Source organism: Ochlerotatus camptorhynchus, unplaced genomic scaffold, assembly GCF_037179485.1.
Source record: "Ochlerotatus camptorhynchus isolate MF236.1 unplaced genomic scaffold, CSIRO-AGI_Acam_v1.1 ptg000277l, whole genome shotgun sequence".
Classification (NCBI taxonomy): Eukaryota; Metazoa; Arthropoda; class Insecta; order Diptera; family Culicidae; genus Ochlerotatus; species Ochlerotatus camptorhynchus.
In genome coordinates this window covers 3,329,823-3,352,060 of record NW_027040766.1, presented here as the reverse complement: position 1 = coordinate 3,352,060, position 22,238 = coordinate 3,329,823, and the positions used below count along the sequence as shown (strand labels likewise).

At 37.2% G+C, this 22,238-nt stretch overlaps 1 protein-coding gene across 2 annotated transcripts in view; it reads right to left on the bottom strand.

The window, feature by feature from the left end:
- LOC135706339 (RNA-binding protein 24-A-like) overlaps positions 1 to 22,238 on the bottom strand; it is a 251,447-nt gene that overhangs the window by 51,612 nt on the left and 177,597 nt on the right. For both annotated transcript variants that reach the window (XM_065227957.1, XM_065227956.1), the window contains exon 4: positions 3,074 to 3,134. In XM_065227957.1, the coding sequence (XP_065084029.1) occupies positions 3,074 to 3,134 (61 nt within the window). The remainder of the gene's footprint in view (positions 1 to 3,073; positions 3,135 to 22,238) is intronic.

Below are 22,238 nucleotides of genomic sequence, written 5' to 3'. Positions count from 1 at the left end.
GAATTCGAGGTGGTGGATGAATTTGTGTACCTCGGATCATTGGTGACGTCGGATAACAACTGCAGCAGAGAAATTCGTCGGCGTATTATTGCCGGAAGTCGTGCTTACTACGGACTCCACAAGACCCTGAGGTGGGGTAAACTTCACCTGCGTACTAACTGTACCATGTACAAGACACTGATAAGATCGGTAGTTCTCTACGGACACGAGACGTCAACGATGCTCGAGGAGGACCTGCAAGCACTGGGTGTTTTCGAACGACGAGTGTTTAGGACCATCTTTGGCGGGGTATGTGAGAACGGTGTATGGAGGCGAAGGATGAACCACGAGCTGGCGCAACTCTATGGCGAACCATGTTGCGAAAACTGGACGGGTACGATGGGCGGGACACGTTTTAAGAATGCCGGACAGCAATCCCGCAAAACTGGTGTTTGCCTCGAATCCGGCCGGAACAAGACGAAGAGGAGCACAGCGAGCAAGGTGGTAAGACCAAGTGGAGCAGGGTCTTGGAAGTATGGGACGGATTTTTCTCAGACTTAACATTTTCGAAACATTTTGAAGATTTTAGACTTGGAGCAATTCTAGAGATTTAGATCTTAGCTAGTTTTTCAAGACTCCGGTCAAAGGGAAATAATTTTACTTCTGTCAATTGAATTTAAAATTTAAGAGAAAGAAAGTCGGAAGAAACTTTCTAGAGAAGTGTTAAGAAATTTCCGGGGAAGTTGAAAAAATCTCCCTATAGTAGTCTGGAGAACATTTCTGAAAAATCTGGAAAGCATTTGCGGGGGACGCCAGAAAGACTACTTGGCAGATTCGGCATAAAGTACCAGAGCACCCAACCGGGAAATGTAAGATTCTATAACATATTTGCATGAAAAGTATGCATAATTTGCAATGTTTGACCGTATAAACAGAATCTGTAATGTGGCCGGCGGAAGGTTTTTTAAATAATTTTGTAATTTTTATGTAAGCCTAGCTTTAGCTTTATGACGTAAGAGAAATTATTTTTGCGTGTAGAAACTTTTGAGAGACGTCGAAAGAACTTCTAGGAAAGGCAGAAGACAGTTCCAAAGGAAACAAAAAGGACCTCGGGCGAAATCTCCAGTAGAAGTCTGGAACAAAATTCCGGGGCAAGGCTGAAGGAAGAAGATACTTTTCGGATAACTTATTAGAAGCTTTAGAGAGAATTTAGAAGAAGTTTATAAGGAAAAATTCTGACGAAATTGAACGACGTGTTTCCGGAAGCAGTCAGGTAAAACTTCTAGGTGAAGTCGGAAGAATCTTCAGACGAAGGATGTCAGACATGGAAATGGTCACCCCAAGACAAAATAACCAAGGAACAAAATTACCAATTTTTACGAAATTCTGAGAACCACTACATCGTTTTGCTATGGCATGGCTGTAGAAGGTTATTATTTACGAAAAATGTGCGAAATTGGCTGTCAGGAATTCTGTACGAAATAACATGGTTCCATGGCCGCAACAACACAACAGCTCGAGAAGACAACCCACCACACGGGCGGCCATTCACCACCTCACAAATTCAAATCACTCGCTAGACACATAAAATAGCATTTGCCAACACCCGGTGGAAAATGGGAAATTGAAAGAATGATTCTCAACCCACCGTGCCCAAGCCTGTTGATGCTGGCTGGCTCTTGCCACTGCAATGGCGCAACTGCACATCGAGTTCCACACGTCTCACGTGATGTGCATTTGGAATTTTCGCGCGACCAAGTCCTCCTCCCGCAAGTGGGTGGGTGGTGCTCACTACGTGGATTGTAACATCATGCTCCTACTCATAGCCGTAGTAGGTTGAAGGAGACCTACTAAAAGTCAGACTGTTGCGCTGTCGCCGCGACAACAATGTTTACGACTCTGACGACGACGGCTTAAAACGGAATTTGCGCGTTCTTATTTTCTGTTTTCCGTTTTGTAGGTGCTCTTGTTTGTTGCAACCAGCAATAACATCATTGCACATGTGAGTGTACGTCAGCTATGTCTATGTGATGTTTTTTTGTCCATTCAGAGCACAGAACCATTTGCACTTTTCATTCGACGGTGACGTTTTTCATGAATGATCTTCAGGAAATCCGTAACTTCCTACATGGGAAGTAATTTTTCGTTCATTTTCCCTCAAGATACGATTTATGCTAAATCCTGGCCTTGGATCCACTGATGAGTGTCAAAAGTCATTTGGAGGTCACTCGATCGACTTGGTAACGATTCGCGCCAAAGAAGTGTCTACGTGTCTACGTCGTCGTTGACGTCTAGCGGCCACCGTAGTGCGTCGTTTAACTTTAGCGCCAAGAACGAAAACATAACTCTTTCCCTCATTTCCAAACCAAAAATAGATCTCACTCTTTTTTTTTTGCTGTTTCATCATCCAACATGAATTGCCGTCAGATTTGTGTTTGCCTTCAACGTGTTGATTAGAGCTATTTCACCTCATACCGTTGGGTTTTAGAAAAGTTTCACGAGTCCATATCCTTTTCGCTTCAACTATTTCCAACTCGTGTTTTCCATTCCTAATCTTATTTAAAATTGATTTTCTTCATTTTGATACCCTGTACAACACCTTGGTGTGTCAAATTCCAGATTTTCAACTTTTGAATCAATTTGGAAAACGTGAGAAAACTGTGTCTCTCGCAGTCTGAATGCGCCAAATTGGCCACACAGGGACGAAAACGAAAACCAAAGGAAAAGGCTCAATATCTTGGCTCCGCCATCGACGAAATGTCACGTTCGGGGCACACAGGAGATCCACTCCATACACACTAAACAGATATTTATTTCCCAGCTTGGAGGGAAATCTAAACTGATAAAAGACCTCCGAAAAAAAAAAAGAAACTAAACCGAAAAGCAAAAAAATATAACTGAATGTGTGTGTAAGTTAAACATTTGCTTTTTTTTTTGTTTCGTCATTCTTTTTAGTACGCGTTTGTATCTTTCTCTTGCTCAATTTTTATTTTGATTGCCCGTTTTTATTTTCGAGTCGGTGGTTTGAAATTGGCTCTACATTTAGGAAACTAAAAAAAAAGATGAGTAAAACTGGAATGAGAGGTGAACTTACCCGAACTGGCTCGGTAGCACAGGATATCCTGTCCGGAGGCCTGTCGCTGTGAAGGGGAATCCTGGAAAGTGAAAAAAAAACAGAAATAAGAAAATCAGGAACGTGCTGCAGAGACAATGTCTGTGGATGGGCGAAAATGAAAAGTACGAAGTTTTGAACCATTGGAAGAAAGTGTGAGAAAAGCGAATCGATAGGCACCACCGTCGTCGGGTATCGATATCGTTCGGGCGGAGGGCGTGAGCGCGTTCCCTTTTAGGGACCGGACGACGATCGGCCTGTCATCGATGACATGATGTTTAAATGGGTTTCTTTCGCATAAAAAAACGGCACTGTACTGATACTTGCTGCGATGGGTACTGTGTCGCCGGTAGGAATGGGGGTTATGACACTTGATAAGCAATGCGAAATAGGGCGGAAGCTTGAAAGGTGACACTTGCGTCTGGGAATAACGGGAACACGGGAATACGGGGTAACAGAAATGGAGGATCGAATGTTCAAAGACGGAAACATTAAACTGAATGAAGAATTGTTTGTTGAGTTTCCTGTAATCCTCTTGAAATTGAAATTTCCCTGGGGCGCCTTTGAAGGAGTCTAATGTTTAAATTTTCGAACGCAAGTTGTCATCCTGTGGGCCACCGATAAGCCGTAAGTGTGAAGCGACCGGTGATATATCCTATTATGTGGGAGTTGGGGGAAACGATCTTTTTGAGTTGACTATAATGTTAACAACTCTATTGGCACTTAAAGTTAGCCCCCGTGAGGAATAGATCAACTATTAACGTGATGATGATGTCATTTTTTTTTCACGGGGCAACCTATAATGTTTTTATTTTACAAATGGAGCATTTACAAATTCTGGCTGCTGCTACGATGGTAGAAAAGTTAATATCTATGTACACAACTGAAAATCTTATAAAAATTAGATTGTTTATATTATATGTCTATTGAATGACCCTTGAGTTTTCTACTAAAGTACCAATAACCAGATTGTATTAAAATAATTTGTTCGAAAAACCAATGCATTTCAAGATTGCACTCGAAATCATCATCACTTTCATAGCTTTTCTATTCTCCAATTACAGGGCTGGTAGCGATCACTGCTGTCAAAAATAGTGATTTTAGTGATCATGTTGAAGAAATAAGTGACGAAATAATGACTTATAGTTGTAAAAAATAGTGACTAAAAATTGACCTAAGAGAAGAAAAGTAGTCGTTAGGATTTTTTTCCCTTGATTTGTTTTCCGTCGATCTTGTTTTCCGTGCTGAGCACCAATGCTGCCGACGCCAGGGAGACAGCTTCCACACCTGGACCCTACTTATCGACCCATCAACTCATGAACCGGGGACCAACGGCTTTACTCCCCCGCCCGTGATCAGAGATGTTATGCCTCAGAACATCCCGGCAGCGCCGACTGGGATTGAACCCAGCCATGCTGGGGTGAGAGGTAATCACGCATACCACGCATACGGCGCCGCTAGTCGTTATGATGGCACACCAAATAAATGTTTGATGTTTAGACATATTCTATTAACATAAAAACTCATATACACTTATGTACGATATGATGCTTTAAACCGAAAGATTCAATAGAAAGTTGATGTCTAAACCCACGCTATTAGCCAGTGTGCCTACTAACTGCAAAAACCTGGAAAACCGAGAATCCCAATGAAATTTTTTTTCTTTAAATACCTGGAAGTCTAAGAGAATTTAATAATTTTCTTACTAAGGATATTTTAAAGATAATAATGAATTTTAAAATACAAACATTTAATGTTTCTCGTTATTTTCATTCACACTTTGAACTTTATAAATCCACAGTGGTTTAATCTTCAGTAACAAATAAATAAATAAAAAACAAAGGCATGAAATGTTTTTTTTTTTTTACTTTTGGAACATGTATATTTCCTAGAAATTTTAAATTTGAACTAGCTCTGGATTTAAAGGCTATAATACTTCAAAAATTTTTTAGGAATCTGGAGTAAAATTCCATGCACAGTTTTATTATAATGTTATTATAATTTCTAAGGACCTCATTCCAAGGGAGTTCTGGGGAAAAAATCTTTCAGAAAAACATCAAATGCAATCTGCTTTCAAGGTAGTTAGATTTCATGTGAAGTTTTGAGTATAATTTCCAGAAACCCTGAATTGAATTAAAAGTTAATTTTAATGAAAACTCTAAGGAATTTCTGAGAAAATTCCAGGGTATTCTGAGGATAATTTTATAAAGTCTGTGGGAGAAAACGTATCCGGAACATAAGCCCTTGGACTTTTTTTTGAAAATACTAAAAGGAGGATTACAATTGAATCTGAGAATAACTCCAGGACATCTTCAAAGGAATTCAGAAAATAAATTCAGGAGAGTTTGTCAAACTAATTATGAGAAGAAATCAAAGGAATTTTTTTGGAGAAATACCAATGAATTCTTAGGACACTTGCAATGTGAGTAGAATTCCAAGGGAAGGAGTGAGATTCAAAAGGAAATTTGAAATGAACTAATTAAAATCCGGAGAATCTTTCCAAAGAGATTCTTACTGTGAAGAATCTCAAGGTAATTCCGAGGAAAATTAAAAGAAAATTGAATTTGGGGACAGCTTATGAGGAATATTTCAATAGAAATCTCCGTTGAATATGGAATGAACAATTCTGAGATCTTCAGAACTACTTGAAAGTTCCCAATTTTTTCCTGAATTTAAACTGCCTTGAAGTTCTTTTGTAGTTTGATAAACTAGCCTGATTCTCACAATACTTCTCATCAAATTCTTAAACTTCCCTGAATTTTATAGGACTTCCTGAAGTTTCCTCAATTTTTCTAACGATCATTGATCTCCTCAAAAGGTTTAACAATTCGCTGAAATTCTCTTAACTGCTTTAAAATTGATGTGACTTCTCTAACGTTAACGGAACTGCTCTGAGGTTCTCTGTTCTTATCTGGAATTCTTAAAACTTCTCTAAAGCTTTTGCAGTTCTCAGGAAGCATGTTGTACTGCGCTGAATTTAATTGAACCGTCCTAAAAATGTTAAAGCTTTAGGGAACTTCTGAACTTATGCGAAGGCCTCAATTTACTTTTTGACGTCTCTGAACTGCCCATAATCGCAAGTCAGTCCCATCTGTAAAAAACTGGAAATGAGCAAACGGCGTTCAAAGATATTACAAGTTTTCTGATTTTACACTTATTTTGGAGGAATAAATTTAAAAATAAACGTACAATGTGATAGAATGCATCTATGTTTACCAAACAATATTGGAAAAATATCGTGAAATTTCTATTTTATCGCCAAAATCTGAGTGGGACTGACTTGCGAATACATTTAACGCCAATGAGAAAAATAACCGCAAGTCAGTCACAATGACGATGCTGCATTAGTTTAGCACAGTATTGGACAGTAGAAAGATACCATGGTCCCATAGAACGTTATTGAATGTTTCTGGATTTGTTCCGTTGGTTCCAGAGCAATGGCCAGAACATATTCCGGTGAGTATGGGTCTTCATCAGACCAGAGCTTTTCATAAACGTGCCAAACCCACCATGCGATAAATCAATTCACATGAGAATTCAAAAATAAGATCAATCAAGATCAATGATGAGTGACCAGCACAATGTTGGCCACACCCGGACATGTTACGGGCATGTTCCAGATACTCTAGGGGAAGTGGATAAATCTGTCTTGAGACAAATCTCATGATGCGATGTGTTGTCTAACATTCCTAACATATTTTTTTTTCTAATGAGACAGACTTGCGGTTACTTTTCGCTGTGGAATAATTTGACTTGGTATTGTTTTTCATTTTTCTTGAACAAACCACCTTTTTTCAATAGCACATCTCAAAAAACATAGAAAGATAAAATAAATAATAACTCAAAATTGATCAAAATGCAGATGGGACTGACTTGCGATTACCGACAGTTAAGTTATATGATAATATGGGAATTGCTTTAAATTTCCCAATAATTTTCTGAAACTAATGGAACCTCCTCCTGAAATTCCTCAAATCTTCGGAGTTAACTAAACTTCTTTCAAATGCTCTCGCATTTTGTTAATGTTCATAAAAAATTCCTGAATATCGTGGATCTCCCCTTAAGCTCCATAGATTTCTATGAAGTTCTCGAAATATTTCTGAAGACCACTGTCCTTCAGTAAAATTTTCGTAGTTTTTCTAAATTTCTGGAACTTTTGCGCTCCTGCAATTTTCATGGAATTAGAACGAAATAATTAATATAGTTCTATGATCTTCACTGAAGTTCTCAAGATTTTTCTGAAGTTCATGAAACTTCCCTTAAATTATAGACAGTCCTTATGCACCGTGGGACTCTTATGCATATAACGGGAGTATAAACGCTCACTAATTTTCCCAGAACTTATCCATGCTTACCTGAAGTTCTTCAAATTTGTTTTAAAATCCGGCAAATTTTCTAATATGCATTCATAATTCCCTGACGCTTCTGTCGTTTTCGGATCAATCATAGAATTCTCGGAATACCCCATAATTCCACGGAACTCCTTGTAAGTCGCTGCAAATTTGCTTTAGTTAATGGGATTATTCTGAAGCTATCTGATCGTCGTACTCGGAACTTCGCTGAAGATCATGAAATTATCTCCAAATATCTAAATTTATTAGAAGTTCTCTGGAATTTATTGAAAATATCGCTTCTTGCTAAAAGTTCTAGCATTTGTTTTAATTAATGTAACTTTGTTGATGTTCTCTAATCAACTTGAGATCTCCATGATATAACACGCTTAAAATACTCACACGTTTTCCGGATGTTCATATAATTTTTATCACGTTCCAGAAATTCTCTCGGAGCTTTGCCGAAGTTTCCGGAAATTCCCTGAGTTTCTCGAAACTTCTTTAAGGTTTCTACATTTTTTTTGAAATTATTTGAATTACCCTTTGATTCTCTGATCTCTTTGATGTTCTCTAAGCTTCTCTAAAGCTCTAAATTCTATTGAAAATCTCAGTTCTGCTCGGAAATAAATGGAATTCCAGGAAACACCTTTAAATTTCCCTAAAAACAATTCATAAATTCTCTGAAGGTCTCTGTACTTCCCTGAAATTCTCGGAACATCTCGGGTTCTCGATTTTTTTTTCAGCTCATCATGGAACTATCCTGATTTTTTCTAAATTTACTATTATAGATCTTTAAACTGCTCCAAAAGTCTAAACTAAAGGTACGGGAACTGCTCTTAAGATCTGAAATTCCCTAAAGAACTCAAGATCTAGCTTTTCTGAGGTGCTTAGAACTTCTTTAAAAAAAATGCACAATACCCCTCAAGTTTTCTATATTTCATAAGTTCACTTGACACCTGTGACGTTCTCTGAAATTCTAGGAACTTCATAAGAGTTTCTGAAAATTTTAGGATGCTAAAAGAACCGCTTTAAGGAAATTTCCCATATTTTCTGCGTGTTAAACTCCTTTATGTTCCCGTAGTTTGTTTATGGAACTTTACTGAAATTCTCAGAATATCTCTAAAGTCCCTACAATTGTTTTAAAGTTAATGGAACTGCCATGAAGATCGCTTATCTTTCATAAAGTTAATTACGAACTTGAAATAAATCATTTAGTTTTTTCCTTAATTCTGGCACTTTGAAAATTTTCAATATCAAGAAACTTGTACATAGAATAGACATTGAATATGTGTAGATCCTGGACTTACTCAAACTAAGTAAGCTTTTTAGCTTTATTAAAGTGAGAAATTTAACAAGTGTTAAACTTCAACATTCAATGGATTTGGTTGTAAAACTGTTACTTTAAAACTGATTGCCATGTCTTAAAACGTTTGGGCTATTTTCTGTTTGCATATTTTTAACGCATAAGAAAAATAGCATTCTTATTATAAGCCTGAAATTTATACGTTAAAGCTCTGGAAAAACCAGGAAAACTCAGGTAATTTTATTTAAAAAAAAAATGAGCAGACACCCTGTAGATAGAGAAAGACGACTAACGTCACAAAGCAAAGAATGGTCAATCATGAAATAAATTCACGCTAAAAAAGTTGAAAATAGTGACTGATTACAAGAAAAAGTGACTTTAGTGACCTGGCCTTAAAAAAGGAGACTTTTTAGTGACTGGCTTGAAAAGAGTGACCAAATCACTAAAAAGTGACTCGCTACCAGCCCTGTAATTGGCTTGCGTCAAATATCTCGAATACGGGATGTTAGATTTAATTTGACGAGTGCATGTATTAGATAACGCTTGCGAATAAAATACGGTAGTGGAAACGGATTTGAACACTTCATGCCCATTAGCCACTTATTTTCAATTTGATTCACAAAAAAAAAAAAAAAAAATGATAAGACCTACAAAAATTTGCTGAAGGGTATACTGTAGAAAATGGTCATGATGTACCGCATGAACAAGTAAGGCTTTGTGTGAAGTTCAGCTGCCAGTTACTGATCGGGTGGGTCGCGGATAACTAAGTGGCCATTATGAAGTCACGAATACTTGAATAAGTGACCCCGGACGAGCAACGGGAGCTGTTTAGGATTTGACAATTTTGGTATTTTTTAATAAATTCCAGAACATTCGATAGCAGCTTTTCCAAGCGAGTTAGTTCTGCTAATGCCCAACTGTGGGGTAACCCCGGTAAGACCTCTATCAAAATGGACAGGTTAGGTATGATGCCAGTAACCAGTACCAGTACGGCGTGCAAGACATAAGAATACACGATTAGCTACAGGGTTGACAGCCGTGTTCAAAATCGTGCGCAGAAGGAGTGGTAATCAACTCTTAAACTGGCACCGTCAAGCATTTTGTTCATTTGAAAGCTGATTAATATAATAACACATTTTCGAACGACCGCGTCAACCCCAACGAGTGGAGATAGCAGCCCAAAGGGAAACCCAAGTAACACATAAAACATCTTTTTGGAAAATAATGGATTACCAGCATGGTTGATTTTTGCAACAGATGTCGCTAGTGATAAAACAGTTACGGCGATTTATTTTGTATGCAGAAAATCAGAAAATGTAGATTTTTACAAAATTAGCACCTTTTTCGAAAAAAAACAAATAATTTTTACAACTGGCTTACCAAATAATTATTCTGTTTTCGCTTCTAAGATCGATATCTGTTGAAATCTTTATATATTATTTTTTGAATAACTTTTTCCCCATTGGATGGCGCCATGCTGTTAATAGTTGTGATATAAAGTTTGTTGCATACAATAAATGTATTATAAGTGACGCTATTCCAAAGAGTTTTCCAATAGGGATTTCCTAACATTGACAGTTCATTGCGGCCATATTGTTGAAGCTACAGGTGTAAAATTAGCTGTCATTTATTCAGTGTGTCTTGCCAAATTACCATGGATAGCTATAGCGTCCTACAGCACGTGCAAATGATACAATTATTTTACCAAAGTAAGTGTTCTTTGGGAGCAACGTTCCGAGCGCTTCGCCCATTTTACGGTCGCAATAATCGTCCTACCGAGGGGCCTATTCGCAATGTGGTGAACAAATTCGAGGAAACTCAACCACCATCCTTACGTGAACGCTAGCGCAAGGTCTGCCGAGAGCACTGGGCCTCTCGCAGGCTTCATCTCGGCAAATTCTGCGTCGAGACTTGGGTTTGCACCCATGCAAGATCCAATTGACCCAGGAGCTCAAGCTTAACGATCATAGACAGCGCCGTGTGTTCGCTGATTTTGCTTTGGAGCAGTTCGAAACAGACCCCGGTTTTGCCCGAAAAACCTTCTTTAGCGACGAAGCCTATTTCTGGATGAACTGTTATGTGAACAAGCAGAATTGTCGAATTTAGGACAAGGCCAATCGACACGAGGTCCACCAAGTGTCCCCAGAATGTCACTGTTTGGTCTGCATTTTGGGCCGGAGGCGTCATCGGTCCGTACTTCTTCGAAAATAACGCTGGCGAAACCATCACCGTCAATGGGGAGCGCTATAGGTCGATGATTACCGACTTCTTCTGGCCTAAAGTGGACGATATGTGGTTCCAACAGGACGGAGCAACGTGCCACACAGCGTACGAAACAATCGATATTCTGTATGAACGATTTCCGGGCATGGTTATTTCGCGCGGAGGCGATGTCAACTGGCCGCCAAGATCGTGTGATTTAACACCGCTAGAATTTTTCTTGTGGGGTTATGTTAAGTAGCAGGTATATGCCAATAAGCCGCAAACTACCGATGCCCTCAAAACCAACATTACTCAAGCCATCAACGACATTCAGCCCAATTTGTGCGCCAGAGTCATGCACGCCACCAAGCGAAGCCGATCTTGTTTTCCGTACTAAGTGCCAATGCTACCGACGCCTGGGGAGGCAGCTTCCACACCTGGACCCTACCTATCGACCCATCAACTCATAGACCGGTGTCCAACGGCTTTACTTCCCTTTAGAAGGAAGGCATGATCAGAGATTGTATGCCTCAGGAAATCCCGACGGCACCGACTGGGACTGAACCCATGCCTTTTTGGGGTGAGAGGCAATCACGCTTACCACTACACCACCGGCGCCACGGACTGTATAAGTTATGACAGTAATATTTTTGAAACTCTTCTAAGTATTCCTTTAAAGTATACCTAAAAGTTTTATTGGAAATTTACTTGATTTTTTTTGTAACTATCGTAAAAATCCCTTTAGAATACTCTTAAAGAATCCTCTCGAATCATCATCAAAATTTTCATTGAATTCTTTTTACAATGCACAGAGGGCCAGGAATGGAATCTAGCTGCAAAATAATAATAATACTCTGGGATTGCTGGAAATGCGCTGACGTTTTGAGCAAAGTTTCTTGGCTAAGTTAGGACCTAAGTCTGGTGAAGAAGTAATGATTTTCGAACCAATGTTTGAAAGTAAGTGTTATCACACTTTGGTCCATTTTTCCAATAGTAAACAAAACACCCAGTACAGAAAAAAAACCACATGAAATTAAACAAAAAATACCTGACATTCAGAATAAATTTTCTCAAAAATGTGCATGCCCAATTATTCAAAATGTACATCAAATAGAATAATTTCCAACCAGTGGCGTCGCGTAACCTCACTTTTTACCTGTTCAACGACTTTGAAAACGTTATTTAGGGTCATGCTTACATTCAAATCAGTTTCAAAAGGCACAGGATCTTCTAGTTTCACTGATTTGTACCCATTGGAAGTCATTCCCTTTAAATTTTTAAGTTTTGAGAGTTGTTGAACAGGTAAATTGAGGTTAGGGCGACGCCACTGTTTCCAACATATCTCAAAGGTATAATTGAGACATTTTGATTGTGGTTTTATAACAAGCACCGAATAACGTTAACATTAAAATATGTCATTTTCATTTAAATGACTCTTGTTGAAACAACTCGTACAGTTTAGCAACCATTTTAAGTACTCAATTTTTCCCAACAATTTAATTGAAAGCCAGCGCACTGACACAACCTCTCGTCGCATAGCATTCACCTCAGAGCCGTCATCACCATCTTCACCTTCACCGGAGATAATCAAAAACCAACATCATCCACTCTGAGGAGCACTTTTCCCAGTCCAGTACGGCCCCGCCCAGCATGTAGCTCATTTTCATTTCGGTTGTAATTGCACTGACGGGTTGTTGATTTTTTCTTCCTTTCCTTTACTTTTATTTGAGTTACCGTTTGCGCTGTTGATTTATTCACTCACGCTTCACCTTTCCCACCCACCAACTCAGCCGCTGCCAGAACGGTCACCGCTATCGGTACCTACGGTGGGGGGGATAAAACCGTTTCACCCACTACTGGCAGCGCTGTTGCTGGTCGATCTGGAACGGATGAATTGTCCGTGGCCAAATACAAATGTAAAAGAATGAGGACGACTTCTGTTTTATTTACACAACAATCCGTCAACGACGAGTGAGCGAGCGTAAGAGCGGGCGTGCCATCACGTCATCGTCAGCGCCGCCACCACCGTTGTAGGAATGCGCCAAATGTTGGTAAAGTTACTATTTTCCACTTCCATGATAAGCACCTGTCAGGTGGTGGGGGGAGAGGATGGGAAAGTTAGCAGATGATCATTGAATAACAAACAAAATGCAACCCACCTGTTGTTGGCTTTCTTCATGCAACGGATTAAAAGTTTCCGGAAAATCACGGCAGACAAGTTATTCGCAATAATAAGAAGAGAAAGATAATCCTTTCACGATTATGATTGTTTTGTTCGAATGTTCAAGTCGTATTGTAGAGTGGACATTGATTGTTGCGCAACAGAACTTAAGAAGATGCCAAAAGTTTCTCGACTCCGGATGCAGTCGGACGAGCAGTCTAGACACGGAGAGCATCCAGGCGTACGAATGGATCCATAATGTTCACTAGTTGAAAGTATTTCTTTTTTAGGTGACGGGAAAAAGTGTCTTCCCATACCCGTGGCAAGTGGTTTTCATTATTCTAAAAGCGTGTTGGTTGCCATATGTGCTATCCACATTTTTCAAGTATTAAAAACGTTTCATAGGGTAGAAGGAAATTAGTATCTGAGGTTAGCGCAACTAATAAATTGCTGTCGTTTCTTCCATTTGTCTGATGAGCTTTTTTATGCGAGACACAAACATACTCGCTAATGCATGATTCAAGAGTTCACTAGTCTCAAATATGCACGAGTCGACTGACTTATCAATCCATTGTCATAAAAATATATCTCTATTATTCGTCAGAGATCTTACGGGTTAAATACAAACGGAATCACGATTCGTGCTGATTTAAAAAAAGTTATGCAAGATGGAAGACGAGAGTGGAAAATTTATTTTGCATAAGTTGATCGAAAATCCTATGTGGTCAGTTCCAAAATCACGAACACGATGACATTAGCGAAATAAATAAAAAATGCCACGGCTCGAATAGTTTAAGTTCGTTTCCGTCGGCAGATCCAATGCATAATTTTGGTGACTCATCAATACATGGCTGCTCATCACTTAACTGATTACATCAGATGGACTATATGAAGACAAATATAACTTTTTTGACATAAGATATCCAGGATCATGCCCAATCTGTTGCTGTAGTCAAAGAGAAGGAGGAAACGAGGGGAAACAGTGAAATTCGAAATTTTAACTTTTTTTATTCTGTGTCATCAATCAATATTTGCTTCAATATTATTGACAATATTTCTCATCATGTGCTTTAAGCTACTGGTCAACTTCAGATATTCCGTGCGGTAACTAAGTTAAGTTCATATGTCTTGCGGATTAACTATGGACATATGATGAATTAACTGCAAAGATCACGATTTACGTCTATCAAGAAAACTACAATACCCTTATGGGCTCCATCAACGAGTCGATGTATAATTTACAGAAATATTTTGAACTTGGAGACGGCCCCGGCGTAGTGGTTAACGAATTCAACCTCATTACGGACAAGGTATGAATGACCCAAGAGTGATAAAGTGACTATAATAAACACAAACATCTTTAAAGGGTGGAACGGTCAAAAATTGGTCGACTCAAGTTTGGCGATTTTTTTTAAACGTGTATTTAAAAAACTTGAACACCCCTCATTTTGTAGGTCTGTGCGTACGGAATGTTGCCTATATTTTGTTTTTGTCATTTTCCATTCAGCTATCAAAATGGCATTGAAGCAAGACGTTCTTTTTTTTATCAAAACTTTGCTCGCGCATAAACGAAATCCAAATTATTCTTACGCAGATTGATTGCGTCTGAAATTTGATTGCGTAATAATGAACGATGAAATATACGTCAAGGCGGATTTCAAGCAGCAAAAAAAAACGAAATGTTCAAAATAAGTTAAAGCAGAAAAAGTTGCCAAAGTTTCCGAAAAAATACTTGGTTTGGCAGGCGAAACCTCGCTTCCTGCCACTACGGGAATCTCAGGAACGGTATACCACCAACAACGTGCAAGTCATACCCAAGGACAAAAACCCTCCAAACTCGCAGGAGCTGCCGGTATTTTTCCTCGTGACTTCGAGATCCCAGTTTTTTTTTTCTTTTTAACCCGGTTCACTGTTTACCCTGCTTAATAATTTTCGGTCTAATAGACAGACACAGAATTTAATCGAAATGGTGAGAAGAATTCCAATATATTAGATGAAAATTCTAAAAGAGTCAAGCGAATTTCAAGGAAATTTGGAGGAGAAATTCAAAAACATGCTGTAGTGGATTTCAGGAATTTTTAGTAGGGGTTGATTCTGATTTTTTTAGTCTGAACGAACAAGAACTAATGCAACGAGAAAGAAATACTGACTCTGATTCTGATCCACGTGTAAAAATTACAATACTTAAGATATTTTTCTTATGTTTAGAGTGGACATTTTGTTTTGTTCCGTAGAATTCCGTGGAATTTAAATCCACACTCCATAATCCATACTTAATTTCTAGAAATACTTCTATGGAATGCCGGAGTGAATCCAAGGTGATTTTAGGGATACATTCTGAGCAGAATTCCAAAGAAATTGTGTAGTGCATTCCTAGGGAGTTATGAAAAGAATTTCAAAGTTATTTTGTAGAGTTTTCGTTAGAGATTGTACAGTGTTATGATGAAAATTATAAGGGACAGAATTCCAATATTATTCTAGGAATAATCATAGAGGATTTTTTTTAGGAAATTCTAGTGGAACTAAGGAATTTCATGACAAAAACAAATGTGATTAGTTTCATCAGGATTGTTAGTTTCATAGCACTATAGGATTGAGACAAAGAAAAAATAAAAGAAATATCTGGTGAGTCAACTGGTGAGGCCTGGTAGGTCCAGTCCAAAGTTTTAATGAATCATTTGAACGGATGACTTTGGATTTCAACTTCGAAAACTATATAGAATATACAGGCATAATGGATCAACTTCAGAATCCCTATGGCTTCAGTCTAGATGCTTTATGGATCATCGTAGATCTTTTTTGAACTTTTGAGAACTTATGACCTTCAATTGTAACGAACTAACTGAAAAGACCTTATATGTTAGCTCCAGACAGAGGCTACGTTGAGATTTTTTAGGACTAATACAGGAGATTTATAGCATCTATTTATGTGAAGGTTTTATAGTGTGAGTTTACAGGGTTCACAGACTAACTTTGGAGATCCTACGAGGTCTATCCGAACAAGTTCAAACATTTTCAAACATGTTCTTTTGGGACATGCTTAGTGGTGTTGAGATATAGTCCTGATACCATATAACAAGTGTTTTATGTTGTAACATGGATAACATACACGGTCAATGAGACTAACTCAGAGAGAGAGAGAGAGAGAGAGAGAGAGAGAGTGTCTTTTTTACTCAGTTGTATGAGTTTTTTTTTAAATGTAGGCCACTCAGAGCTGAGTTACCTACGTTTTTAGCAATCTCTTATAAAACTGAGTAAAGTTGACTCTTTCTCTCTGAGTTAATCTCATCGACCATGTATAAGGCCTCACGAGAACACGCTAGACCTTTGATGTTTTAAAAGTCAATATCAGAGGTCTAGCGTGTGGTCGTGTGTCCTTATCACCTGACGTCTGATTTTTCATGCCGATGAACGACAAAACTAATCATAACTATCATTTGGCAAAGCGACGCCGGTGGTGTAGTGATAAGCGTGACTGCCTGGGCCTGGTTTCAATCCCAGTCGGTGCCGTCGGGATTTTCTAAGGCACACAATCTCTGAGTAGGGAAGCAAAGACGTTGGTCCATGAGTTGATGGGTCGATAGGTAGGGTCCAGGTGTGGGATTTGGCTCCCTGGCGTCGGTAGCATTAGTACTCAGTACTGAAAACAAGATCGACGGAAAACAAATCAAGCAAAAAAAAAAATCATTTGGCATATTTCCAAACCTATTTTGAACTTTGATAGGGTTAGGATCTAATTTCCATCATACTAAGACAAAACGTACTTTACATTTCTTTTCCGATCGGGTTTGAACAATAATTTAATGCTTCTGCTTCTTTTATCAATTAAATTTGATAAATAATCATAAATTGTTGAGATATTGTTAACAATCTAGCCCTCTTTCTAGATTCAATCATACGAGTTTAAAATCCAGCCAAACACATTGAAACGTCATTGTATTGACTAAAAATGGTTTCGCTAGGAGAGCTTCATTTGGTTTTGAGAAGAATGGATGTAAATATTAATATTATGCGTTACTATATTTTGTTTCGTAGCTTGTTAAATAAAATATCGTACCAAACGTGTGATTCATTTGGTCACATCGAAATCATTGATATATTCGTTTGTGCTCGATATGACGAAAACGGGAGCTTATGCCGAAGTAGTTCATTATCCTACCTCAAAACAACAGGAAACTTTTCAAAGCATCAGAACGTATAATCAGAAATGTCAGATTTTAAGAAATATCGTCATTTTGAAGACATTTCAATTGATGTATAGACATTTCATATTCATAAAACTTTTGAAGGCATGTGAAGATATTTTAATAAAAGTATATTTTGGTGTGTACACAGTTGAAGTTTTTTTTACAAGATTTTGACTTCACATATCAAACAGATTCTTGAAAATGATTGTTTAAAACCAAAGCATCTGAATTATGTTAAAACTCTAGACAGATTATTTTCAACATATAAAAAATTATTCTAAGCACATCTTGGTACTTTATCTTGTATCGTATAATAATTTTCTTCAGAGTTCCCCAGGAATTCTGAACAAATAACTCTCGGGTTTTACTGCAAAAATATTTGAATTTGTTATGATTCTTGCAGAATTAGTTTGGCGTCCACATCAGAATTTCTTTAGATTTATGCTTAGGAATTCTTTGAAATGTTCCTCAGAACTGAGTTCAAATGAAATTCCCCTAGGAATTTCGTAAAAATACTTTTATTCTTATGAACCTCTTTTTAATTCCCTTGGAATTCTCCACAGAATTCCTTTCGAATACTGATTTCAATCCCTTTGGAGTTATTGACAACATTTACATAGAAGTGATCCTGAAAATTATCCTTGGTTATCCAATTTATTGAAATTAGAATTTTCCTCTCAAGTTTGTGTTCAGACTTGTGTCAAAATTCTCCTTTAAATTCACCTAAATTTATCCTCTCAATTCTCATTTAATTTTCATTAGGAATTCTTAAGCTGTTTTTTATTGGATTGGAGTTCCCATAAAATGTTACCTAAGAATTACCTTGGAATGCTCTTATAATTGTTCTCAGCATTTTTAAAGTTTCTCTTCAGAACTACCATGAAATGCCCCACATTTGTCATTTTATTCATTTGATGCTCTCCTCGCAATTTTCTTAGATTTCTCTTTAGGTCTCATTTCAGGGGGTTCACCTTGGTCACAAACCTTAGATTTTTTTGAAGATATCGTCAGAACAACGTTTGAACGCTCCTTATAATTCCTTTAGGTTTAATTCTACACACTTTGAAAAAATCGTGTAAATTTAGGTGCTCTGACGCTGACATATATGAGCGTACATAAAATTGAGTTATATCTGACGTGAAATTCAGTTCAATCAAACATACTTTTCAGTCTCGGAGCACTTAATTTGGCATGACCTGTTTGTTTACGTCTCATCCTTTGTGTCAATAATGGATTCCGTGAGTTAATTAGTTAATTCTAAGTGTGTAGAATTTCTTTGCACTTAACATTTCCTTTTTTATAAATTCTCATCGAAATTTATTTGATTAAGTCAAGATTATATTCAAGAAGTCCAAGAACCTTCAATATTTTTCAATAATTCTGATATGTGATTTCAAATATGAGATCTTGGAATATGTATAATACCTGACATTTGAATCTTTCGCGGTGCCAACTTTCGAACCACCCCGTCGCACAGTGGGACGAATTAAAAAAAAGTGGGACATGGCTATTTGCGACGAAACTATTGAGTATAGCTTTTTGTTGTCTTCTAGAATGTTTCTTTATTTTTTAAGTACTTTATTTTAGTAGTGAAAATTTTTGGTTAAGGAGGGTATACACTCAGATAAAAAAAATAACTTTTTTATGTCTTGTTAAATTCGATGAACACCTATGAAAACATTGAAGATGAAGTCTTTTTAAGAAACTTTGTTCAAGGTGTAAACTTTCTATCTCTCAATTGGACGAAGTTATAGAGTGAAAATGGACTACAAACGGTAGTACCCCCTTAAAAAACGTTTTTTTCACCATAGCTTTTTTCTTTGAATTTTTTCGATTTTTAAATATTCTACAAAGTTGTAGGTGCTTAGAAAATGCACATTTTTGCAGAAGACAGTAAATCGTTATCTCTTTGTTGAAAGGATTTATGCCTGTTTTTACAATTTGTTTACACTATCTTTAAGGGGGTCTACCTTGCAGGTTAGCAGGTATTAGCAGCTAATGACAACGTCATTTCATTCAGCAGCTTATACCCTACTGTTTCATATACAATTCATAGGGGGATCCAAGGGGATGCTTAATAAATTTTCAAAAAATGTACCTCAATGTTTTGTTACGTTTTACTGTTTTCATGAAGATTGTTCCAAGTATGTACATACATGAAGACAAAAAACGTGTTGTTTACCGTTAATCAGGGTTGCTTCCACTCACTTGCTATAAAACAATATTTTTCGGAATTATGCAATCATTAGATGTTATAATGCTGTGTTGCACTTGTAAGTAACAGGAAGAGGGTGTAAAGTATGTGTTTAACTCATAAAACCTGCCAATTTCGCTTTGAGCGCGTCACAATCAGCGATCTTATGATTCGTGGGCGTTCACTCAGAGTGAGCGCTCACGAGTCGTTAAATCGCTAATTGTGACGCACTGAAAGCAATATTGACAGATTTTATGTGTCAATTACATACTTCATGACCTCTTCTTGTAACATACAAGTACTAATTAGCATTATAATATTTCATGATTACATAATTCCAAAAAACATTTTTTTATAGCAAGTGAGTGGAAGTAACCCTGCCGTTAATTATGACAAAAGAAATTATTATGATGACAATTGCACTAGCTATCAATATTAAATGGCAATACAGTAGGTGGTAGCACATTTATTTGAACTTATTTGCGTTTAAATCCCGTAATTGATGTTGACACTAACGAATCCTGGAATTTTCCTGATTCACGGCGCAGACATTATAAGAGCTTCTATTCTTCCTGTTTGTACTCTATCAGAAGAACCTCAAGAATGCCGAAATAAGGACATCAAAAACTTTCGAGAACATCAGGCAAGGAAATGTTCACGGTACAGATATGTGCTTTTTATATTTTCTAATCATAGTTATGCTTTATGTTTTGTTTTTGTATTCAACAGTGTAGCCACAAATCAAGACATTTTAAGCCGACTGATGGTGTCTTCAGACCCATCGATTTCATCAATGCGAAAGATTCCAAGAAGGAAAAGCATTCCATTCAGAGGAGATGCATTGAAGTTTTTGAAAGAACCGAGTATTTTAAAGAACGAGATGCCATGTTCATCCAGCGATGAAGATTAGGAGGAGAACGATCAACTGTAATAAAAATTGTAACCAAACAAGAATCAAAAGAGTTTGAATAAATGTTTCGTCACCTGCTTAATTGCCGTTTACTTTTAATAGCTAGTGCAAATGTTCACCATAATGATTTCTTTTGTCATAATTAACAGTAAGCAACACGTTTTTTGTCTTCATGTATGTACATACTTGGAACAATCTTCATGAAAACAGCAAAACGTAACAAAACATTGAGGTACATTTTTAAAAAAATTATTAAGCTTCCTCTTGGATCCCCCTATGAATTGTATATGAAACAGTAGGGTATAAGTTGCTGAATGAAATGACGTTGTCATTAGCTGCTAATACCTGCTAACCTGCAAGGTAGACCCCCTTAAAGATAGTGTAAACAAATTGTAAAAACAGGCGTAAATCCTTTCAACAAAGAGATAACGATTTACTGTCTTCTGCAAAAATGTGCATTTTCTAAGCACCTACAACTTTGTAGAATATTTAAAAATCGAAAAAATTCAAAGAAAAAAGTTATGGTGAAAAAACGTTTTTTAAGGGGGTACTACCGTTTGTAGTCCATTTTCACCCTATAACTTCGTCCAATTGAGAGATAGAAAGTTTACACCTTGGACAAAGTTTCTTAAAAAGACTTCATCTTCAATGTGTTCATAGGTGTTCATCAAATTTAACAAGACATAAAAAAGTTATTTTTTTTATCTGAGTGTATACCCTCCTTAACCAAAAATTTTCACTACTAAAATAAAGTACTTAAAAAATAAAGAAACATTCTAGAAGACAACAAAAAGCTATACTCAATAGTTTCGTCGCAAGTAGCCATGTCCCACTCTTTTTGAATTCGTCCCACTGTGCGTCGCACCAGGTAAGTCCCACAGTCTCGAAGATTCATCTTCGTTAATTTATGGACAAAATTTCAAAAATAATTCCTAGGTTAATTTTTTCACTGTCCGAAATTCGACCGAATGGCTCATTTAGGCCGTTACCGTTCATTAGCAGTGAGCTAAGACATACAATAATAGAAATTGAATTCTAGGGACTGGATAGATTTTGCGATTTTATAGTCGACATTCAGAAACTTGTGGAATTATCAAAATCATGAAAATTTAGTTTACAGGGTATCTCAGTCATCAATTAAAAAATGTTACATATTTTAACATTCATCGGCTACCTTTCACCATGTTAATAAGTCGCGATTATGGATTCCATAGACCATTTTTTCACACATTATTAACTTGTACCATTCTAATTCCTTCGGGTATTTGCGATCTCTCATAGAGTCTGTTAATTAATATTATCCTAAATTGATGTGTCGCATTCCCATATTCCGTGAGAGTGAAAAAGTAATCCACGCCACTAGTTTTTAGAACATCCTTAGAAGTATAGTGCTCAAGTTTCAAAGACCTAAACACATTTTTAAAAATTTGTATGATGTACTTTCAACGTGCAGCGTTATAAAACTATAAAATATAATCTACGTTGCTTGTGGACTGCCTTCTTCGACTCCGACTCTGACTTCATAACCCGCCTTAAACATTTTCTTCTGCGATTGTTTTTCATTAGGTTGATTAAATGCACTGATATTGAAAGAGGAGGATTGGGATGGGTTTGAGTATTCTTTCTATGTTTATTATTTTCACGGTAACAACTATGATGGTCCCTTGAAGCGATTTTCCATAGCTTTGCTGTTCTTCAAAATAATATTTCTGTGCGTCATTGGTCTTGTTCATATTAATTTTAACAGAATTGAGAATTCCCCAGCAACTGTCATTACATTAGTTTATCTTTGAACACGATTATGCAATTCGTCTGAAAGTCTAAGTTCAGCATTTTGAACCTTACAGAAAATCTAAATT